This window comes from Acartia tonsa, chromosome 1 (genome assembly GCF_053477335.1).
Source record: "Acartia tonsa isolate MP-2025a chromosome 1, ASM5347733v1, whole genome shotgun sequence".
In the NCBI taxonomy this organism is placed as follows: domain Eukaryota; kingdom Metazoa; phylum Arthropoda; class Copepoda; order Calanoida; family Acartiidae; genus Acartia; species Acartia tonsa.
Genome location: NC_137260.1, coordinates 12,781,320 through 12,801,831, shown reverse-complemented (window position 1 = coordinate 12,801,831; position 20,512 = coordinate 12,781,320). Strand labels below are relative to the sequence as shown.

At 30.0% G+C, this 20,512-nt stretch overlaps 2 protein-coding genes across 2 annotated transcripts; both read right to left on the bottom strand.

The window, feature by feature from the left end:
* Window positions 1-4,257: 4,257 nt before the first annotated feature.
* Window positions 4,258-8,533, bottom strand: LOC145313314 (uncharacterized). The gene is made up of 4 exons (XM_080152658.1): window positions 7,289-8,533; window positions 6,721-6,927; window positions 5,482-5,624; window positions 4,258-4,492 (listed from the first exon to the last, which is right to left on the bottom strand). Exons 1-4 carry the CDS (start codon window positions 7,354-7,356, stop codon window positions 4,419-4,421), a joined length of 492 nt encoding a protein of 163 aa, XP_080008784.1. The 5' UTR covers window positions 7,357-8,533; the 3' UTR covers window positions 4,258-4,418.
* A 6,063-nt stretch (window positions 8,534-14,596) lies between these two features.
* On the bottom strand, window positions 14,597-18,892 carry LOC145313307 (uncharacterized). The gene is made up of 4 exons (XM_080152646.1): window positions 18,764-18,892; window positions 17,218-17,424; window positions 16,358-16,509; window positions 14,597-14,826 (listed from the first exon to the last, which is right to left on the bottom strand). Exons 1-4 carry the CDS (start codon window positions 18,877-18,879, stop codon window positions 14,756-14,758), a joined length of 546 nt encoding a protein of 181 aa, XP_080008772.1. The 5' UTR covers window positions 18,880-18,892; the 3' UTR covers window positions 14,597-14,755.
* Between the last annotated feature and the right edge of the window lie 1,620 nt (window positions 18,893-20,512).

Here is a 20,512-nt window from a genome sequence, read left to right as displayed (position 1 = left end):
CCAATATAGTTATCTGGAAATTACATTTTTTTTTAAATACTCCTATTTTTTAAAGGTGGTGGAATAATAATAAAATTCAGCGCCGCAATAGCGCAAAATAGGCCTCTAGGCCCACTGCCTATTTTAGTCCTCCAAATACCTTGATTCCCCTCTTTTATTATTTTCTCTATGCACAAAAGTCAGGACATGTTTTTTTGGTGTTAAATCGAAAAATGACAAGTTTTACCTAAATACAGGAAAGAAAATGGTATTAATTTGATTAAAACTGTTATTCTAAGAATATGTTATATAGCTTAATTAAATCTCAAAGATACATGGTGTAGTAAAGTTTGATGAGGTAGAAGTAGAAACACTCGTCAAAGTTGAGTTTAATAGAAATATTAATTTAAATAAAACAACGTTTTTAAATGCTTTTTGGGGATAGGAATGGCAGTTTTGTTGACTTTGTATCAATGCTTCATATTTAAACTCTTTTTATAATATTTGATGTTCGCAGTTTTTTATTATTTCTATGTTGAAATCATGAAAATATGAATTATTTGGTTAAAAATTTAAAATTGAAATGCCAAGGTCAATTTTCATTGTAGGTCTAGCTATCACTTAAAGGTCTAGTTTTGAGTCTGTAACAACTTCCAGGTGACAGAAAATAGTAAAGATTAAAAGTTTTCTCATCTGACTAATAAACATTAACATCATCTCATTCATAATATCTCAATGATAAAGCAAAACGGGCTCTTGTTTCCTTAAAAAATAGCTTTTTTCTGCCGATTTTTACGAAAGTCAAGATTAGATAATTTTTTGTGGAGTGTACGAATGTGCAGTTAATTGTCTTATTTTCCTTCTATAACTTTAACTAAACCTTTTGACATAGTTTACGGTTTTTCCTAAAAGTTTAGCCCACTTAAAGAATATTATCATTTGAATAACTTTGATATTCAGCCCTTTGTACTAAATTTCATCGTTATTAAAACATGAATTTGCAATTATATGTCATAAAATAAATCCTTCACGGTAAGGAATTGTTTTCAACTATTTATGACAAGTTAAATATCCCTAGAAACATTATAATAAACAAAAACAATCAGATTTTCCATGTTTATTCCCTCCAAAATGGGCACAAAATCAAGACATAAATCCTTGATATTTTGTTAAAAAACATTTTTAGTTGTTCAGTATAGTGAAAGGCGCTTAGAAAAAGTTAAGGCACTGTAATTTTTTTAGTGATTATTTTTTGGGGAAGGGTAAAATTTTTAAAAAAATTGGGGTGCCTACGTACGGCCTACTGTCAACTGCCTACTACCTACTGTCTCTCCAGAGAACTACTTTTTCTTACTCTGCTAAAGAAAAGGAAATCTCTGAAAGTATCTGTTTTTTGTTGAACATACAAAGTTTTTTTTCAAGATATCACAGGTTATTTTGTCTTAAGGACAGATAAATTCTTTCTTGGACATGATTTACGTTTTAAGTAGTGAAGCTACTCTATAATTCGAAATGTCTATCCGTCCGTCTGTCTGTTAGAGACAAAGTGGGGGAAACATGATTTTCTCGGCTCCTATGAAGAATAGACTGCTAAAATATTTAGTAAAGATTCCTATGGCATATGCACATCAATAAAGTTAGAGAGAAGTTATGACTATATAGAACTATCGCAAAGACCTACCAACACAATCCCATTGCTCGAGAAATTTGACAGCTTAGACTCTAAAATGGCTGAGTTTTATACAGGGTTTTTCATTTTTAGAAACAATACCCTAACTATAAAATTTATTATGTATTTGTGTTTGTCCTTTATAGATAATGCATATATCTTAAAAATAATAAAGTAAAAAAAACAATTTTGGCTATATCAAAAAATTATAAAATCGTAAAAATCTGGATAATAATTTCATTAAAAGCTGTCTTGAGTACAATTATTTCGGAAAGTAGAGATTATTTCCATTTTTATAATAACAATATTAAAGTTCATGTTAACAGCACTATAGATTTAATTTGTTTCTAAAAATATATTTCTTTTTTTAGGAGGCTTTTAAATCTTTATCTTAGTACAACTTTCTAAAATAGTTTAACTGTCCTTAGCAATGTGAACTGAACCAGTGAAAATGTCTGTTTATATGTCATATTTAGTAGCGAAGCTACTCTATAATTCACTTTGTCTATCCATCAGAAAGTCCGGATTTTTTTTCAAAGAACTTGTAATTAAAATCAATCTGTATTTGCCTTTTATAAAAAGATTTTACATTCTAATAAATATATGTAAATTATTTCAAATTGTAGCTCATTTATGACACTATACATGCTATACTCTGCTTTTACAGTTACCAAATGAATGTAATTATTTTAAATTCCTGAAAATCATAAAAATCTGTAAATTGCTATATACATTTTCAATATTTTATGCAATAAATCAACTGATTTTTGAAAGACATATTTGTTAAATGTTGCTAAACTTGATATCATCATCCTTGTTAGAATGTACTATAGTATTTTAATAAAAAATGTATTATTATTTTTTGAAGCTAGCTTTTTAATAATTACGTTTAAATTCTGTTAGATTTACTGATAATTATCATATAATAATTTTTTGCTTATTTTCAAGGTCTTACTATTCTAATTATATATACATTATTATGTTTAATAAGAAAATTCCGACATTCATCTTAGGTTATTTTTAAAAAAAATTGCTATCTTTGAATTAAATATTCAAATAAAATTACACAGTACAAATAATAAAAAAACAGGTTTTGCTTACAAAACACAATCAAATTAATGGAAACACTTTTGAAAAGATAGCATTGGTTTTAGATAATAAATATGCTCTAAATTTTTACAAAAACTAAGCAAAACATTTATTTTTTGTCGTTGATAACAATATCTTATTCTTATACTCTTATTTACAAATAGTTTTACACTAAAATCTTTTGATTTAATTGTTTTAACTCTTGTACATTAGGTCACATGACTTTAATTAATAATAAAGGTCCCCCAAATCCTTATACCAAAATATACGGTGGTTTTGATTAATTAGTAAAGTTCCTTCATATCTTATTCCAATGACAGCTTATAAGCTTTCTAGCAGCTAAGTGAGAAAGCAAAATTTCTGTCGATAAGCAATGTCATGGGTCTTTGAATAGGGAAAATGGTTTCATAGCTATTTACCACTCTATATATATTACTTTAATGTTGTACATAACATGACCAAACTTTTTATGATGTTAGATACAAAAGTTTCTCATACGAACACAAGCCATGCCTAATGAATTAGACTAAAAAAATTTTTCTCTACTTAAAGTAACAAAAATTTAATACAATTTTTAAAAATGAAGCTTTTCTATAATTAGGGTCGGTCCGTACGTCCGTCCGTCACAGATGGATAGCTTTTTTTCCTGTTAATTTAGGCATGTTAGAATTGGCCTATCGATTTCAAACTTTGCATGGTGATTCCTTAAGTAGTTAGGTACGATTTAGAAAGCGTAGCAACTCTATAATCATTACAAGAATGTCCGTACATTAATTTTAAACATGTTGATTTTTTTTACTTTTTTAACAACAAATTTTTATGTTTTCTAATCATCCGATTGCTCTGATTTTTGGTATGTTGATTCCTGGGACAACAAAGTATAATGTTATAAGCAAAGCAACCCTATAATCAAGTCCTAAAAATGTAAGTATGTCCATAAACATTATCCTGTATCAAGCAGTTTTTCAACAAATTTACTTACAATTTTGCTTCGACTCTTATACATTTATATACTGATCATTCAGTTCTGACACTATATAATTGGTAATGTCCGTTTGTCATACCGTTTCAGTGCTTCGCTTTTATGGATGTTGTCATCCTTGTTTTTGTAAAATTATGTAAAATAAAAGCATGAGGATCGATAATATATTGGATTTTATAGAAACATCCTATCAATTTTATACCTATACCTGTTGTAAGTTAGAAAAGTTAATCACTTAAATGTCATTTTGAATTGCCTACAACTTTTTGTTATTTAAGCTGGAGGCTTCATGGGGGTATTGGGTCCACTAATTGCAGTCTTTTTAGCAGTTAGATCGGTGCCCGCCAGGATGGAGATATTCAAAAAATTTCAACTCTCAGTTATGTCTCATACCCACACTTAAAAAGTCAAGCAGTTTAGGCTCTTTATCTTTCACACACAGAAAATGAGATAGAAAAAACCGGATGGGGGGGGGGGGGCGTTCACCCCCCCCCCCCCCCCCCGAACGTTAAGGGTTAACTCAAATAAAGAAAGATTATAATACTTTATTTATTTCAACAATTAAAACAATTTTATTACTTACATGATATCACATCAGATTATTTAGATAACAATGAAAACATTTATTTTGGTCTTCATGATTAAGTAGAAATATAAAAACTTTGAGATTTCTGTAAATGTTGGTCTGTAATGATCAGATTACTTTCCAGAGACGCCGCACATATTGAAAGTACCAGATGGGGTACAAAATAAAGCTGATACACTCACAGTTGCTAAAAATAATTATTAATTAATAATTTATTAATTTTAATCAATATATTTTTCTTCTGTTTATGGTCTTAATGAAAGTTTAATTGTAAGAGTAGAGAAATGTTGAGAAGATGTTTTTCCAATACTCATGTGAAATCAGAACAAATCGAAAAATAATAAGCTTTGCTCTGAATACAGATCAACTGTTTTTCTAATAATCTTTTATATAGCTTAGTAGATAAAATCTTAAAAAGGCATTTTCACACAAATAAAGATATAAAGGGTGTCCGTTGCAAACTATTTTTTTTAAACGCTTGTTACTCCCTTAATATTTGGGCTATTTTAGTAAAATAAAAAGGATTTGGCAGCCTACTACTGACGATTTCATAGGAAAATGATGACAAATCCACAAAATAAACAGGAAAAAAGCTACGAGGCACAACAAAAGAGCTTTATTTTATTGAATTTAGACTAATTCACAAGAAAATATTTGATGGTAGAACTTTAGGATGAGCTCGGGCCAAAGGGCTGGTCGCACATACTTCGCACATAGTTTCAAAGCACACCAATAGAACTGGCTTTACATTGCAAACAAAAAATCACAATGTTTATTATCTAAGGTGTACTATAAGAAAGCAATATGTAAAAGTAAGCATATTATTGTTTTTTTTGTTTACTTTTCATGTGTAGCTCGCTTCAAATGCACACAAGAACATATTTTTGTTGGACTACAATGCTAGTTCTAATAAAGTCTGGAGTAATTCTTCGCGATCAACCATTTGATCGACAGCTCCTTTATAAGTTAAGCAAGGCATATTTTTCTTGTGGATCAGTCTTATATTCAATAAATTACCCTGTTACGTATAACCTTGTAGATTTGTTTCTGTTATCCTTTTAATTTTACTAAGACAGCTCAAATATTAGGGTAGTACCCTGTATACTGAACTAAAATACTATTAATTCTACATATATGTAGAATAAAAAAAAGATTAGGTTAAAAAAATTTACTTACATGCATAAGTAGTTGAGGTAGAGGTAGAAGTAGAAACACTGGTCAAAGTTGTTGTCATGTAATACCAGGCAAATCTTCCCTCTCTATTGCTGGCTTCAACCTTGCCCTCTCCTTGGATTTCAATTGGAAGATCCAATTCATCTCTAAAATCATTGAAATAGTGTATTTTGCTTTAGATAATTTATAACACAAATTTTATATGGAAATTATATCCAGAAAATATGATGAAAACATTAATAATATATTCAATAAATCTTAATATCTATATTAGTTTTATGTAGAACAAAGCAATTCAAACAACTTCTGTAAGAGTTATATAAGAGTTATAGATACAAATAAATTCAACTATTGATTGAATTGAATCATTTTCTGGCCAATCTCTTATTCCCTGAATACTGAAATTTACTAACACTGAACACTTTTAGCTTCTTCACTGTGTTTATATTAGCTGATTAGAGAGTATATATCTAGACATTCTATATTGCTTCTCTTTAAACAGTTTGGGAGTTGAATCCATTTTTATAGAAGCAGAAATATAATCTATGATTATGGTTTGGACCCTCTAAAACTGTAATCTACCTTTCCACTTTCCCCTCTCTTGGTGAAGATATCTTCAACGCCGATACGATTTTTGAAATGTAAGATTCTCATTTCCCTTCTCTTGGTGAAGATATCTTCAACGCCGATACGATTTTTGAAATGTAAGATTCCACTTTCCCCTCTCTTGGTGAAGATATCTTCAACGCCGATACGATTTTTGAAATGTAAGATTCTCATTTCCCTTCTCTTGGTGAAGATATCTTCAGCGCCGATACGATTTTTGAAATGTAAGATTCCACTTTCCCCTCTCTTGGTGAAGATATCTTCAACGCCGATACGATTTTTGAAATTTAAGATTCCACTTTTGCCTCTCTTGGTGAAGATATCTTCAACAAGAGAGACAAAAGTGGAATCTTATATTTCAAAAATCGTATCAGCGTTGAAGATATCTTCACCAAGAGAGGGGAAAGTGGAAGGGTAGATTACAGTTTCAGAGGGTCCAAACCATAATCATAGATTATGTTTCTGCTTCTATAAAAATGGATTCAACTCCCTAACTGAATAAGGTGAGACAAAAAAACTCAGATAATTTAAAAGATGGGCAATTTAAAAAGGGAAGATAACTATGACTGTCAAATGATCGTCGCAATCAAGCTGTCACTATAAGTTGTTGCTACCACAGATTTGATGCAAACATACCTTGAAGCTTTTGAAGCTCTGATACTAATATCTGAGTCATCCTGGCTGGCATCATTTCTCAAGATGGACCTCCTTCTTCTGCCAGAGCAGGCTACGGTAAGCGCTGTCTTTGACAATAACAAGCATGTGAAAGTTGCACTCTGTAGAGATGTTGTTGTTGACACAGATGTTGAGGTTGAGGAGGAAACAAACAGAAATTTAGGGCCCCTGAACAAGGTTATTATTAAAAATCTAAAATTCCAATAACTCTAACCTTCAATCAAATTTAAAAATTATTACTGAATTTAAAGATATCTGTAAAAAGGATGAAATACAGTGCAATTCAAATCGAATAGGGGTAGAAAAAATTTTTTCTTTCTTTTTGGAAGAGAAAAAAATACACACTGAAAAAATATAAAGTTTTCTAAGTAATTTCATCATATCAATCACATGCCTTAAAATAACAAAATACAAACTGAAAAAATACCAAATTTCTATTCTTTGAAAAGTTAGGTAAATTTACTTAAAAGTTTAGTGTAACTTTGACATATGCTATTGCTATTTATGGAAAGTTAAGAAAAATGTAAACCTGTTTGCAAGGGCTGCTGGGGCTGCGGCCAACAGAGCAGCACAAATCAAATATACATTCATTTTCATGGTTCTGAATGTTAATTTTTAAATATAAAGTCATTTAGTTTTTCTGCATTATTACATTTACACTGAACTCGAATGTCACTTAAAATCTAGATTATTGCTTACATTGAAAACTTGTAAACTCTGCACTGTATCAAAGTCTGCATGTCTGAGTGTTTGTTGCAAAAGATCTTGCTAACTGAAATGGCCATTAGATTGAATTTCTCCAATAGGTCGTGGGTTTATACTACCTATTTGAGGTGAATAAATCCTTCCAAGAAAACTTAACCGAAGAAAAAAATTACCCTCTAAATTTATTCCATAATGAACTTGAATTTGAAATGGTGTGCCGACCTTTCCCCTAACACCGTCAGTATAGTGTTAAAGCAATGAAAATAACTCAATACTTAAATAAATTTGTACCATTTTCGCTTTCATAAATTCAAATTTTACTAATTACAAAGATATTTAATTTATAAAAAAAGATGAATGTAAAATATTAAATACATAGACTTATCTGCTGAAAAACTGGCACAAGTAAACGAAATATCCTGAATTTAAAGCCTTCCGCTGCAATAACAAAAAGTTATATACATTTTAAAAGCCAGAAACAAGATAAAAAACTTATTATGGGCATAATGTGAGCATGCCAGTAATCTCACATTTTTTTTAATAGTACTATACACATATAACAGAAAAAATTTTCATTCTTTTTTTGGTTAATTTGGTAATTTTTCATTTGGTGAGGTAAAATATTACTTTTTATTTTTTCCGCCAGAATTTTATGTTTAGTAAATAAAGATAAACTCAATTTTTTTTTAGAGATTTGACTATAAAAAGTGCTGATTTTACTAAAATTTTATTAAGTTAGGGCATACTAAATTAGTGCCCATAATAATCTAGATGAGTTTGCTTCTAGCTGGAGATATTTAATATTGAATCTTTTTTTTGAGGGTAGAATGATTTAAAAGATTTTCTCATCTCCCTAAAATAACTTTTTAAGGTAAAACAATTTTTGTTATTGGGTGTAATTGCAGCAGTTTTCAGCAGTTACAGTGGAATTTTTATCGCATGCTTTCTTTAGATTGTATCTAGATAATAAACTGTGTAATTACAAAATAACGCTTTAGAATTTAAAATATTTCAAAGCGTTATTGTTTAGAATATCATAATGTTTCACTTTCTCTCTCTCCGTTCAACTATTATGGTTATATTATGTTCAAAATGAAGAAAGGTTTTCTGTAAGTATCAGTGTTTGTTGGACATACAAAGTTTTCTCATGATATCACAAGTTATTTTGCTTTAGGAAACTGATAAATTCATTCTGAAACATGATTTACACGTTTTATGTACATAACACGACCAAAACGTTTAGTGATATTAGATTTTTAAATATCATTAGTTGTTAAGTCTTATCCATATAATAAAGTAATAGGATGTTTATCTGTCTGTGCCTAAGGATCTCGCTAACCGCTGAACCGATCGGGTTCTTCTTAACAGAGTAGCTTTTCATAGGTCCCGGGAAGGTTTATAACTATTTTCTTGGGGGGGTGGGACACCCCCAACCCCCCCGAAAAATTAAAAATCCCCCCCCCCCCCAATTTTTAATTTTATTTTTTGAACTAAAATTGAAAAATGAGGGGGGGGGCACCCCCCCCCCAAAAAAAAAATTTCGCCCCCCCCCCAATTTTTTTTTATAACTTTTTCTTTTAAAATCTAAAATAAGAAATTGAATTATTAAATTCGACTCCCTCCTTCTCAAGTGCCCCTAGAGGCCTCTAGGGGTGTAGCCGCTAGTAAATAATAAAGTAACAGGATGTTTATCTGTCTGTGCCTAAGGATCTCACTAACCGTTGAACCGATCGGGTTCTCCTTAACAGAGTAGCTTCTCATAAGTCCCGGGAAGGTTTATAACTATTTTAGGAGAGGGTGCCACCACCCTCCCAAGAGAAATCGCCCTTAGAAAAAATTCCCCTCCCAAAAAGAAAATAAAATTTTTTTAACTAAAATTAAAAAAGGAGGGTGGGGCGCCCCCTCCCAAAAAAAATTCCCCCCCCCCCTAAAAAAAATTATCTCTTTTTACTTTTTCTTTCAAAATCTGAAATAAGAAATTGGGTTATTAAATTCGACTGTCCTCTCCTCAAGTACCCTCTAGAGGCCTCTAGGAGGCGTAGCCGCTAGTCAGAAATATTTCTGTAAATTAAATCTTTAATATAAATATGTTAAACATTAAAGTTGATCTACGCGACATTATTAACCGTAAATTTCTGTTTATATGATTTAAAAAAAACCTTTTAGAATAATATTTTTTGTAATAAAATAATTGTCCAATGAAATTGATTAAGAAAAATGCTGAATCCTTTGACGAATTATAAAATGAATGTGGTGCATTAGTTTAACCTCTCAAATTGTAATTAAGTCCACAATTAGGAGATTTGAGGTCTATTGTCTGATGCTAAAGATCTTGGAACATGCAGGTACGAATTGGTTTTACTTTTATGGGAATTTTTCTGACAATCCAAAGAGAATTCGCCTAAGAAAAAAATATTGTCTTCCTCCCCCTTCCAACTCCCCTGCCTCTCCACCCCCTCCCCCCATTAGATTAAAACAATCAATAATATTTTTTTTAGATTGGATAAGAGATAGGGTACCAAATAATGCCACGGTCGTAGCGATCATGCGTCTGGCGTCATATTTCAGATCTCAGTTTTCGCTTTTTGATTTACTATTTTTCTCTATAAGATAAAAGCGATGCTTGCTAGATTATCTAATTCGCTATGATATAATGATAAATTTTTCTCAAATCGCCAAATCTGGGGTCTGAAATTTGCGTCACCCTTCCAACCTGACGCAAGACGCATAACCGCTACGACCGTGGCATCATATTGTCCACTATCGGATAAGATATTAGAGCAAAACACTAGAGAGGTAAAGGGTTAAGTAACTGTATCTCCCCATCACACTGTCCTTGTGTCCACTTTCCATTGGGTCATTGAAAATCAACCAATGGTGTGGTGTGTATTAACACAGCCAAGTAGCAGAAAATAATTTTGTAGCAGTCGAATTAGGTAATTGAAAAAGGAAGAGAGGAGTTATCTGTATATACATCTACACAATAGATCTGTTGATAAGGTTTTACAAATTGGTGCAGATATGTACAAATGGTACTACGTCAAACATCGATGCTTCAAACGCTAGACAGACAAACAATAGATGCGTCAAACCCCAGACTAGACAAACAGTAGAATTTTCAATTTCGCGACAAACATTAGAATTTTTGAAGTGCGACAAACACTAGAAGCGACACATGCTAGAATTTAAACTTATAAAATATTCATCTATTTTTTACGTTCATAAATACTAAATTTATATTACTATAATGCAGGGATCGGAAGGGATAATATAATGACAGAAAAATACATGCTCATACTTATATAGTAGCTGCGCTAATATCCTATAAAAAGTAGTAAGTTTTTTTGTATATAGCTGAAGAATTTTGTGACTGATCCGATTTAGTTCTACATTTTAGGGAAGATTCATAAAGGTCATGGAATGCTCTTAGGTTGTTTTTATTATCATTAAAATCTTAAGATGTTTTTACGCTATTTTTCTACCCTAGAAACTAAAATTAATATTTTTTAGTAAATGAATTGCTACAAATTTCTTGATTTTGATAATAATAGGCTTTTAGTAAAATTTTTGGATGGTGCATTTTGAATTAAAATTTATTAAAAAATGAATAAATTTCCAATAAAGGTTGCACTATCCAAAATACTCACTTTATCTGGAAAAATCTGGTTTTTTGACCTTAAAGTGTCACAACCATAAAATTGAATTAATTGCCCATTGTCCCCTCCCTTCCTCCCTGTGTTTGAGACAATAACCTTGTTTGATTCTGCTGGTGTGAAAAATGCCAAATACAAACAATCTTTTTATTTGTAATACCCTTTTATCAAGTAAATACAGAAGGTTGCATAATCTGGAAAGTAATAGAATTATAAGAGAAGAAGCATATTCTGAAAGGAACTCCTCCAGCTGACAAAACACCTTAAAATGTTCCGTGTATATAATTTCTAGAAAGCTTACTTTATATTAAGGACTTATTAAAGGATTTGTAATATGCTTTACACTATACTAGAAAATAAACTTTTACACGATATAATTTACGTGAGAAAAGCTTTATCTTAACAAATGAGACTATTTACAGCTGACTCTTTATATGAACAGAATGAAAAAATATATGCCCTTTCCTATTACCCATATGTGTACAGTGTATACATAGTACAACGCTAGGTCCTGTTGAAAATGTAACGAACGTACTGTTGTATTGCTATTTGTTGTTATTTTATTTTTATATAATTTATTTCAAGGTAAACATGAAACAAACTATGAATTTAAGTATTTTAAATGTTTATATTAGATACGAATTAAAAATTAAAGATTATAAATCATGTATATTTGAAGTCCAAGGTATTATTTTTTTGTTTTAATAGAAACTCAAGAAAAAATATGATTTTATTATCTTAAATTCATAAAGGGATTTTTATTATTTTATAATGATTGCAATAGATAAAGCATATTTATTATTAATGCACAGATAAAACATAGATGTGAAACTACAATATAAAGGCAGTACTTCATGTGATGGACTTGATTTGAAATGTTTTGGTAAGCTTAAAATGTGTACATAATTTCAACCAATGAGATTTCGTGTATGCTCCGATGCGATTCTCCTATTGGCTCAATCAGACATGACCTTCTTGGTACCTTTATTTGAAAAGTAAAGTATTTTGTTTATTTTTTTATATAAATGTGTCACTATTGAATTCCTAAAGATTTTTTTCAATCAAAAGACTTATTTATGTATATGTCATACACTTCCAAAAAAGTCAAATAAATAGCTATATTTTCCAGAGTTGACAACCCTATTTATTTTCTTGATAAAATGGGTATCATAAGAAAAAATAATATCAATAGATAGTGATTATTGCTTTTACATTACTTTAAACCTCAGCTCTGTACAATTTACATCATAAAGAAAATCTTTAATCTTTTTAATTTAACCTTAAAGCACAAAATTCTACTGGAATAAATCATCACATGCACCTAAATCTTTATGCTCTGAAATGTGCTATTGTTTTAAGAGATATCTAAAAACACCTATTTTTAATTTATCTTTACAAAGAACAAGGACCTGTAATTGATATTTTTATATTCCTTCTGGTTGTGTCACACTGTGGAAGGGCTTGTCACATGCAAATGAAAAACAATAAAAAACATTTTTTTTTTTTGGGGGGGGGGGGTGTCATGTATTCAAAATTTCAAGAGAATAACGCCAACTTTGTTTAAAAGATAAACAGACAGAGACACTATCTAATTTTTAAATTAGATTTTGATTTTATTTTTTTAAAGAAGGTGTATCAACTTTTTTTTTATAGCTAGCCGGTTCTTTTAGTAAGTAGAAGATGTAAAATTTTTCATAGAATTCAGATATGCAATCGTTTTTTTTTGTAGACCTCTTATTTTTTAAGTAATTTAAGTTTTTAAAAAAAAGATTAAGTCGATTTTAAGGTACTAAACCGCAACAAAAAAAAGGAAGAAAATGTCCATTATGTACAAAAATAGTAAGATCTTTAATTTGACACCTTACTTTTTGAATTTTGTCAGGTAATTATTGAAAAAATCGATTTTTTTAAACCCACGAGAATAAAAACTTTGAACTTAATTTTATCATTTCACAAATAAAAAAATATGGGTTATATATACCTTTAGAATCAGAAAAATATTACGAATCCATTGTAAGCAAAATTGAACAAAAGTAAAAAAATAAAAAATAAACAAATGGCCAATTACATTTTTTGTTCAGGCAACACTTTCGTCTTCCCTTTTTTACCCCCTCTTTACCCCCTTCCCATTTTTATACTCAATTCAAGAATTAAGACGTTGCCTGTATAATATAATATGATATTTTCATATAATTCCTTTTAATGTAGTTTATATACTATATTGTAAACTTTTTTTTCAATTTTGCTTACAATGGATTCGTAACATTTTTCTGATTCTAAAGGTATATATGAACCTATATTTTTTTACCTGTGAAATGATAAAATTAAGTTCAAAGTTTTTATTCTTGTGGGTTTAAAAAAATCAATTTTTTCAATAATTACCTGACAGAATTGAAAAAGTAAGGTGTCAAATTAAAGATCTTACTATTTTTGTTCATAATGGCCATTTTCTTTCTTTTTTTTGTTGCATTTTAGTACCTTAAAATCGACTTAATTTTGTTTTTTTAAACTTAAATTACTTAAAAAATGAGAGGTCTACAAAAAACCCGATTGCATATCTGAATTCTATGAAAAATTTTACATCTACTACTTACTAAAAGAACCGGCTAGCTATAAAAAAAAGTTGATACACCTTCTTCGGTAAATTTACTAGTGACGGCGCCGCTAGCTCCACGAGCTTTGTATTAAAAGGTAGGGAAGTGCAGAAAATAGTCTGAAAAATGGAGAACTTAATTTGTTCAGTGGATCAGTAGTTATCAAAATCTTGAGCTGCAGACAAAAAACAAACTTATTACTTTTCTTTAGGACTATAGCTATAAGCCCCTATGGGAACTTTTGGGGAACGGCCCCATTTTTATTTGAAAAAGAAAAGAAATTTTTTTTTTTTTTTGGGGGGGGGGGCTTTTTTTGTTGGGTTGGGGAAGTTAAAAAGATAAAGAAATATTTTTGTGGGGGTGAGAGTTTTATTTCTTTTCTAGGGGAGATTTCTCTTGAAGGGGAGGGGGGTGGCTTAAAATAGTTGTAAACCTTCCCATGACCTTTTGAAAACCTTATTGGTTCAGTGGTTAGGGAAATCCCTCGGTACAGATACACAGAAATCCTGTTACTTTATTATAAGAATTACCTCATAATTCAAGTTAAATATTTTTTTTCTTCATATTTATTTAAGAATACATGATATCACATCAGAAAAAACGATAAAACAATCAAAATATACAGTATAATTCTTTCATCGTATTATAAACGGCTTTCCGCGGATATAGAATGTACAATTATAAGATTAAAACCGGTTTTAAAACTGGTTTTAATCTTATGAATGTACATTTTTATATTCGTAGAAAGCTGGATATAATACGATGCTAGACATAGTTTTTTCGTATGGATGAGAACCGGTTCCTATCCAACGGATTCGAATGAATACGAGAATAGTTATTTCTCGCATCGTATTATAAACGGCTTTCCGCGGATATAGAATGTACAATTATGAGATTAAAACTAGTTTTAATCTTATGATTGTACATTTCTATATTCGTAGAAAGCTGGATATAATACGATGCTAGACATAGTTTTTTCGTATGGATGAGAACCGGTTCCTATCCACCGGATTCGAATGAATACGAGAAAGATATTTATTTAGTTTACTTCTTTCCATTAGAACAATAATTAAATGCAGCTGGTGTACACAAGACAGCAGAAACAGTGATAGTTGCTGAAATAAAATATCATCTTATATAACATGAAAACGAAGCTAGTTATCCTTAAACTTCAAAATTATTAGATTTGTTAAATGGTGAATATAGGTTGAATATAATATGGGCTCAAAAAAACCGTGCTATTCCATAGATTATAAATAACTTAAAGATATTGACATATCCAATTTTATAAGTCTGTTTATAGCTTAAAACCTGTCTATCTCAAGATAATATTATGTAATTAGTGTGGTTCCCTAAGAACTCAAACACCCTAGCATCACACAAGGCTTCGTAGCAAGGTTGAATTAAACAGCTTTTGTTAAATGATAGTCGTAATAACGTGGAAACCAGTTATCAATGTATTTTTTTGTATCTTAGAAGTTTTCTTCCTTAACAATTATAACAAAGTATAAAGTAATAGTATATGAATTTTATTTTTTTTTAAAACCTTTACAGAAGAAATTTTATTTCATGTAAGTATGAAAATTGTTATAATTAATTTAAAGGGGACAAAAATAATAGGTGAACATTGTTTCTTTTTTCTTATATTTTTTTCTGGAGAAAATTTTGCATTCGATCTGTGTGTCTTCGTGTGTGTGTGTGTGTTGAAAAATGCGTACTTTAGGGTATTTATATCATCCAGAATTAATCAATGATCTTTGTACAGAAAATAAACCTTAAGACGTATTATTTACCCTAGTCAATACACCTGACACACTTTTACGCAAATTATTTTTACGTTTTTTAAAAATTGAATAAAATAGTATATAATCTAAAAAAAATAAACATTTAAGTTATCATTTAAGATGCATGCCAATGTAATAGTCAATCAAACTTAAGCAAAATAGTCAAAAAAAAAGTCTTATAAAGGATAAAAAAAGCCGATTTTGTTGGTTATCTGATTTTTTATATGTTGAAGTGAACACGAAAATTGCAATATCTACTTAAGATTTTTTTTGATTTTTAAAATTTGGCATAGATATTCTAAAAGTATAGAATTGCACCTAAATCTTAAGACCATATCATATTCAACCTATATTCGCCCTTCAAGTTAAGCTGTATTTATATCTACTTAACTAAAATATTATTCATTTGTTAAGAGTTATTTCTCGCATCGTATTATAAACAGCTTTCCGTGGATATAAAATGTAGATCAAATCTGGTTTTAATCTTATGATTGTACATTTTTATATTCGTGGAAAACTAGATATAATAGGATGCTAGACATAGTTTTTTTTCATATGGATAAGAACCGGTTCCTATCCACCGGATTCGAATGAATACGAGAAAATAGTTATTTCTTTCATCGTATTATAAACGGCTTTTCGCGGATTTAGAATGTACAATTATAAGATTAAAACCGGTTTTTTAAGCCCCAAGATGGCGAAGGCACGGTCTAAAAAAACTAGTTTTAATCTTATGATTGTACATTTCTATATTCGTAGAAAACTGGATATAACACGATGCTAGACATAGTTTTTTCGTATGGATGAGAACCGGTTCCTAACCACCGGATTCGAATGAATACGAAAAAAAAAAATTACTTACCTGCAAAAGTAGTTGAAGTAGAGGTAGAAGTAGAAACACTGGTCAAAGTTGTTGTCATGTAGTACCAGGCAAATCTTCCCTCTCTATTGCTGGCTTTAGTCTTGCCCTCTCCTTGGATTTCAGGAATAGCCAATTCATTCAATTTAGCATTCCTGAATGAAATTAGTAACTTCAATCATATGAAGATATATTCTATAAAAAATAGAATTGTTAGTTTTGTATGTCTGTTATTACATGTAACGCTTATACTTTTTGTTTTTGTAAATAACTTTGTTATGGACAGAAAATTTAAGATTTTACAATTAATTGTTATATTGCGTAGTCATCTACAAATCAATTTCTACAATTTTTTAACATGAAGGTTCGAATTAATGCACAATTTAAAGAATAAACCTAAATATGATAACCTAAACAATGTATCAATTACAGTATAAAAAAAAACAATACTGGACTACACATTGCAATTCATTCTAGGAAAAGTTTTTGTCAATTTTATAATAAAAAAACAAGGAGATCACGTCCTAAAGTACCGAGGCTTTTTTTTTAAATTAAGAGATAAAAAACTGTCACTACATGGATAAATAATTAATTTTAAAAAGTCAGATCTAAAATTTTTAAAATATTGCTTTAGTTTACTGCATAATATTAGCCTAGCTCAGTTTTTACTTTGATACAGGCAAAAGATAGGATTAAAATGGACAGGAAACGGACAAATAGGGTAAGGCTAGGGGAAGTTATAAAGAAAAATTGTGATTGGAAAGCTTATATTAATTTGGCCAGGGTATCCTTACAGACTGAAAGAAATATACAAACACTACTAGAGTAGCTTGGCTTCTTTACAGATAAAATGCAATTATTACCCTGATACTGTGGAGGCATCGATATCCACAATATCTTCGCCACTATCAAAATCCTTTCTAATCAGAGATCTTCTTCTTCTTCCCTGGCATAATTGGTTAATTGTTGTTGAACTCAGAATTAAACATGTTTCAGTACCCCTCAGAAATGAAGTAGTTGTTGTTACAGTTGTTGAGGTTGTGGAGGATACAAATATAAACTTTCCATCTCTGAAAATTAGTTTTATTACTAGTTTTTTTTTTGTGTTATTTTATATTAGTAATTAGTATAAGTATTTGTGAAAAAAGCGCTTAGCTGTTTAATTTTCATACTTTATAAAAATATTGGTTGGATTTTTATTTGAATTGAAGGAAAAATCTTTGGTTTTTAACACATATGATTATTTGTTTGGCATTTTACACCAAAATCGTCCATTCCCCACCCCCAAAAAAAGTAGGGGGGTGGGGGGTAATTATCCATCCTATGTCAATTTTAAGGGGTTAAAAGAATTTTACTCCATTCCCCCTCCTCTCCAAAAGTATCATATTTAAAATGTTCAAAATGTTTTTTTGGCAAAAATTTATTCTACTTACGAAATAAATCTAAAATGATATTTGGGGGGCAGATATAAAAGTCTTTAATTATACTATATGTTGCCCCCCAACAACAGCTGAAAAATAATTCTGAATGTTCGTCCATCCGTCCGTCCCTCTGTCCGTCAGACACCGATAGAAGGAAACATGATTTTCTCGGCTCCTACTCTTCCACTAAGATTTGCCAAATAATTGGGGTGCTAGATCGATTCCTTGATTTTTTTTAGTTTTTATGATTTTAAAGGTTCCGTAATTTTTTTATTAAGTAAAAATATTTATTTTTTATGGCTCTGCTCTATAGTAAATTTTTTCTTGATATCCATTCATAATTTTAGAGCTTTTTTTTCTTTGAAAAATCCATTAATATCTACTTAATATTATATTAAATAATAATCAATGCATAAATCTCCTAAAAAAAGTCAATTGAAAAGAATCCACTATAAAAAGCTGGAGATTTTTCTATTGATTGTATGGTTTCCAATATAAAAATTACACCCAAATTTGCATGTTGTTTAGTATTTTCCTTAATTTTAAACAAAATAGAAAGATATTTCAAAACTAATTCCTTGGGCTTGTAAGGAAACTGTTTCAGTATCTTAGGTCGAAAAAGGTCTGTTTTGTGAACACTTTTTGACAGACTTATGATAAAATTTATGTAATGTTATGATTGAACCTATAAAAAAGTAACAGACTTTAACATCTTACACAACAGATATAGTTTTTTGTTATGTTTTCTTTAATAAGGGAGGAGAAGGTTGTGCTTGAAATCAGTAAAGGTTGTGAGTTTTAAGTTAAATACAGTCGTAGAGCAATGAAAATTTAAGTTAACTTAAAAAAAAATTGTGTACAGTTCTTTTCAATAAGAAATACACATATTTAGTGAATATTACCGGTTTTTTTACTACTATTTGTAAGCCTTAAAACTCACACCTTTACGGATTTTACGCGCAACCTACTCCTCCCTTTATATTTTTACCTTGCTTGAGCATATGGAACAGCAGCCAACAAGGCAAAAGCTAACAATAATTTTGTATACATTTTTTCTCTGAAAATATTTTGTCTTACAATTATTTCTAAACAATCATTGGCCATACATGAACAACCAGTGTGTTTTTTTTAAATAGAATATAAGCATTGCTTAATTTAACCTACTTGCTATTGACAGAAATCAATAATTAATTTCTAATTTTTTCATTAGCTGAGGACATTTTGTCTAAATATTTAGTAGGTTTATACCAGGGAATGGGGAATGTGATTCTGACAAACAATTCTAAGTGAAAATTCCCCTCACCCCACTTGAATTTTTTCTCCCCTTCTTACCCACTTCCCTTTCAGCTACACAAAAAAACAAGTTTTACTCCAACTTTACTCCAACAAAATATTTAATTTTCGGCAATTTCAAATGGAATTATTTGGCTGAATAGCAGCCCCTGGGTTTATAAAAATAATTCCTGAAAACCTGATTTTCCATAGCATATGATTTTGACAAATTAATAGACCAACACCAAATTCCAACGTTCTGACAAAATAACTTATAATGAAGCTAGCTCCTAGAACAACAGGTTCTTGGGGTATGATTTGTTGAAAACTGTAAACTATTTTTTTCTTATACAAATTGCTCCAATCCAATAAAGAAAATAAGGAATATATATCTAATTTCAGTCAATGGTAAGTGGGTGAAATTTGTATGTTGTATAAAAAAACATACTGTATAATATTGGCAGTCTGTCAGCTTCTGGCTCATTTTTTCTATTTGTATATTTTGGAGTTTTTTTTGAGTGTGTATGATTGTCATGTACTCTGGATGTGTGATAAACATTATTCAGAAGAATATTCAATGAAAAAGCAACGAAATCAACAATTTATCTTTAATAGCCGCTGAGAAAACACTTTTCCTTTTCGAAATTTAATGTTCCTAGAGCATACAGAGACTCACACTGATAGATTAATATTAAAATAGAGATAATGGGGGAATAATAAACAGAAGCTAGAAAAACTTTTCCTCTGAGGCATTATTGACAGGCTGATGGACAAAGTAAAGTAAAAGTTATTCTAGTATTCATTCGAATCCGGTGGATAAAAACCGGTTCTCATCCATACGAAAAAGCTATGTCTAGCATCGTATTATATCCAGCAATCTACGAATATGAAAATCTACAATCATAAGATTAAAGCCAGTTTTTTTTATCCCGTGCCTTCGGCTAAGCTACTTAAAAAAGAGTACATAACAACTTTGTGAATGTTCAAAATAAGATTTAATACGACTATTATATGAATATACTAGCGACTTCGTCCCTAGCATCTAGAGGTAGAGAAGAGCAGAAAAATAACATAAACTATTCAAAAACTTATATCTACAAATAAAAATAGACCAAAACCACCTTGAGACCTATGTGAAGCTTCCCTTAAATAAAGTAATCAATTGGTTCAGTACTTGCCGCAATCCTAAGCTTCAAAAGAAAAACCTTAATACTTTATATAACACTAGCGGCATATAACACTAGCTTAGTACTTTATATAATAGGATTTGTATGTATTATAGATTAAGTATGAACATGTAAATATAGAAAAATCGGTATTATGTAAAAAGGACCTTTATATATTAATTTTAAACAAATTAACTTCTTTCTAAAATTTAACTTTGGTCTTGTTTACTTACTATTCAATGTAAAACTGTTAAAAATCAAAAACTGATGTCAAAAAGTAAACATTCAGAATGTACCTT

Bases quoted from the DNA above. Each gene is read 5' to 3' on its own strand.
- LOC145313314 (XM_080152658.1), bottom strand. From the start codon at position 7,356: ATGAAAATGAATGTATATTTGATTTGTGCTGCTCTGTTGGCCGCAGCC. The intron at 6,928-7,288 runs GTTTACATTTTT...AACCTTGTTCAG, and splicing joins CCAGCAGCCCTTGCAAACAG to GGGCCCTAAATTTCTGTTTG. The intron at 4,493-5,481 runs GTAAGTAAATTT...AATTATTTTTAG, and splicing joins TACCTCAACTACTTATGCAT to CAACTGTGAGTGTATCAGCT.
- LOC145313307 (XM_080152646.1), bottom strand. From the start codon at position 18,879: ATGGCCAATGATTGTTTAGAAATAATTGTAAGACAAAATATTTTCAGA. The intron at 17,425-18,763 runs GTAAAAATATAA...ACTAATTTTCAG, and splicing joins GTTCCATATGCTCAAGCAAG to AGATGGAAAGTTTATATTTG. The intron at 16,510-17,217 runs GTAATAATTGCA...AATTTCATTCAG, and splicing joins GATGCCTCCACAGTATCAGG to GAATGCTAAATTGAATGAAT.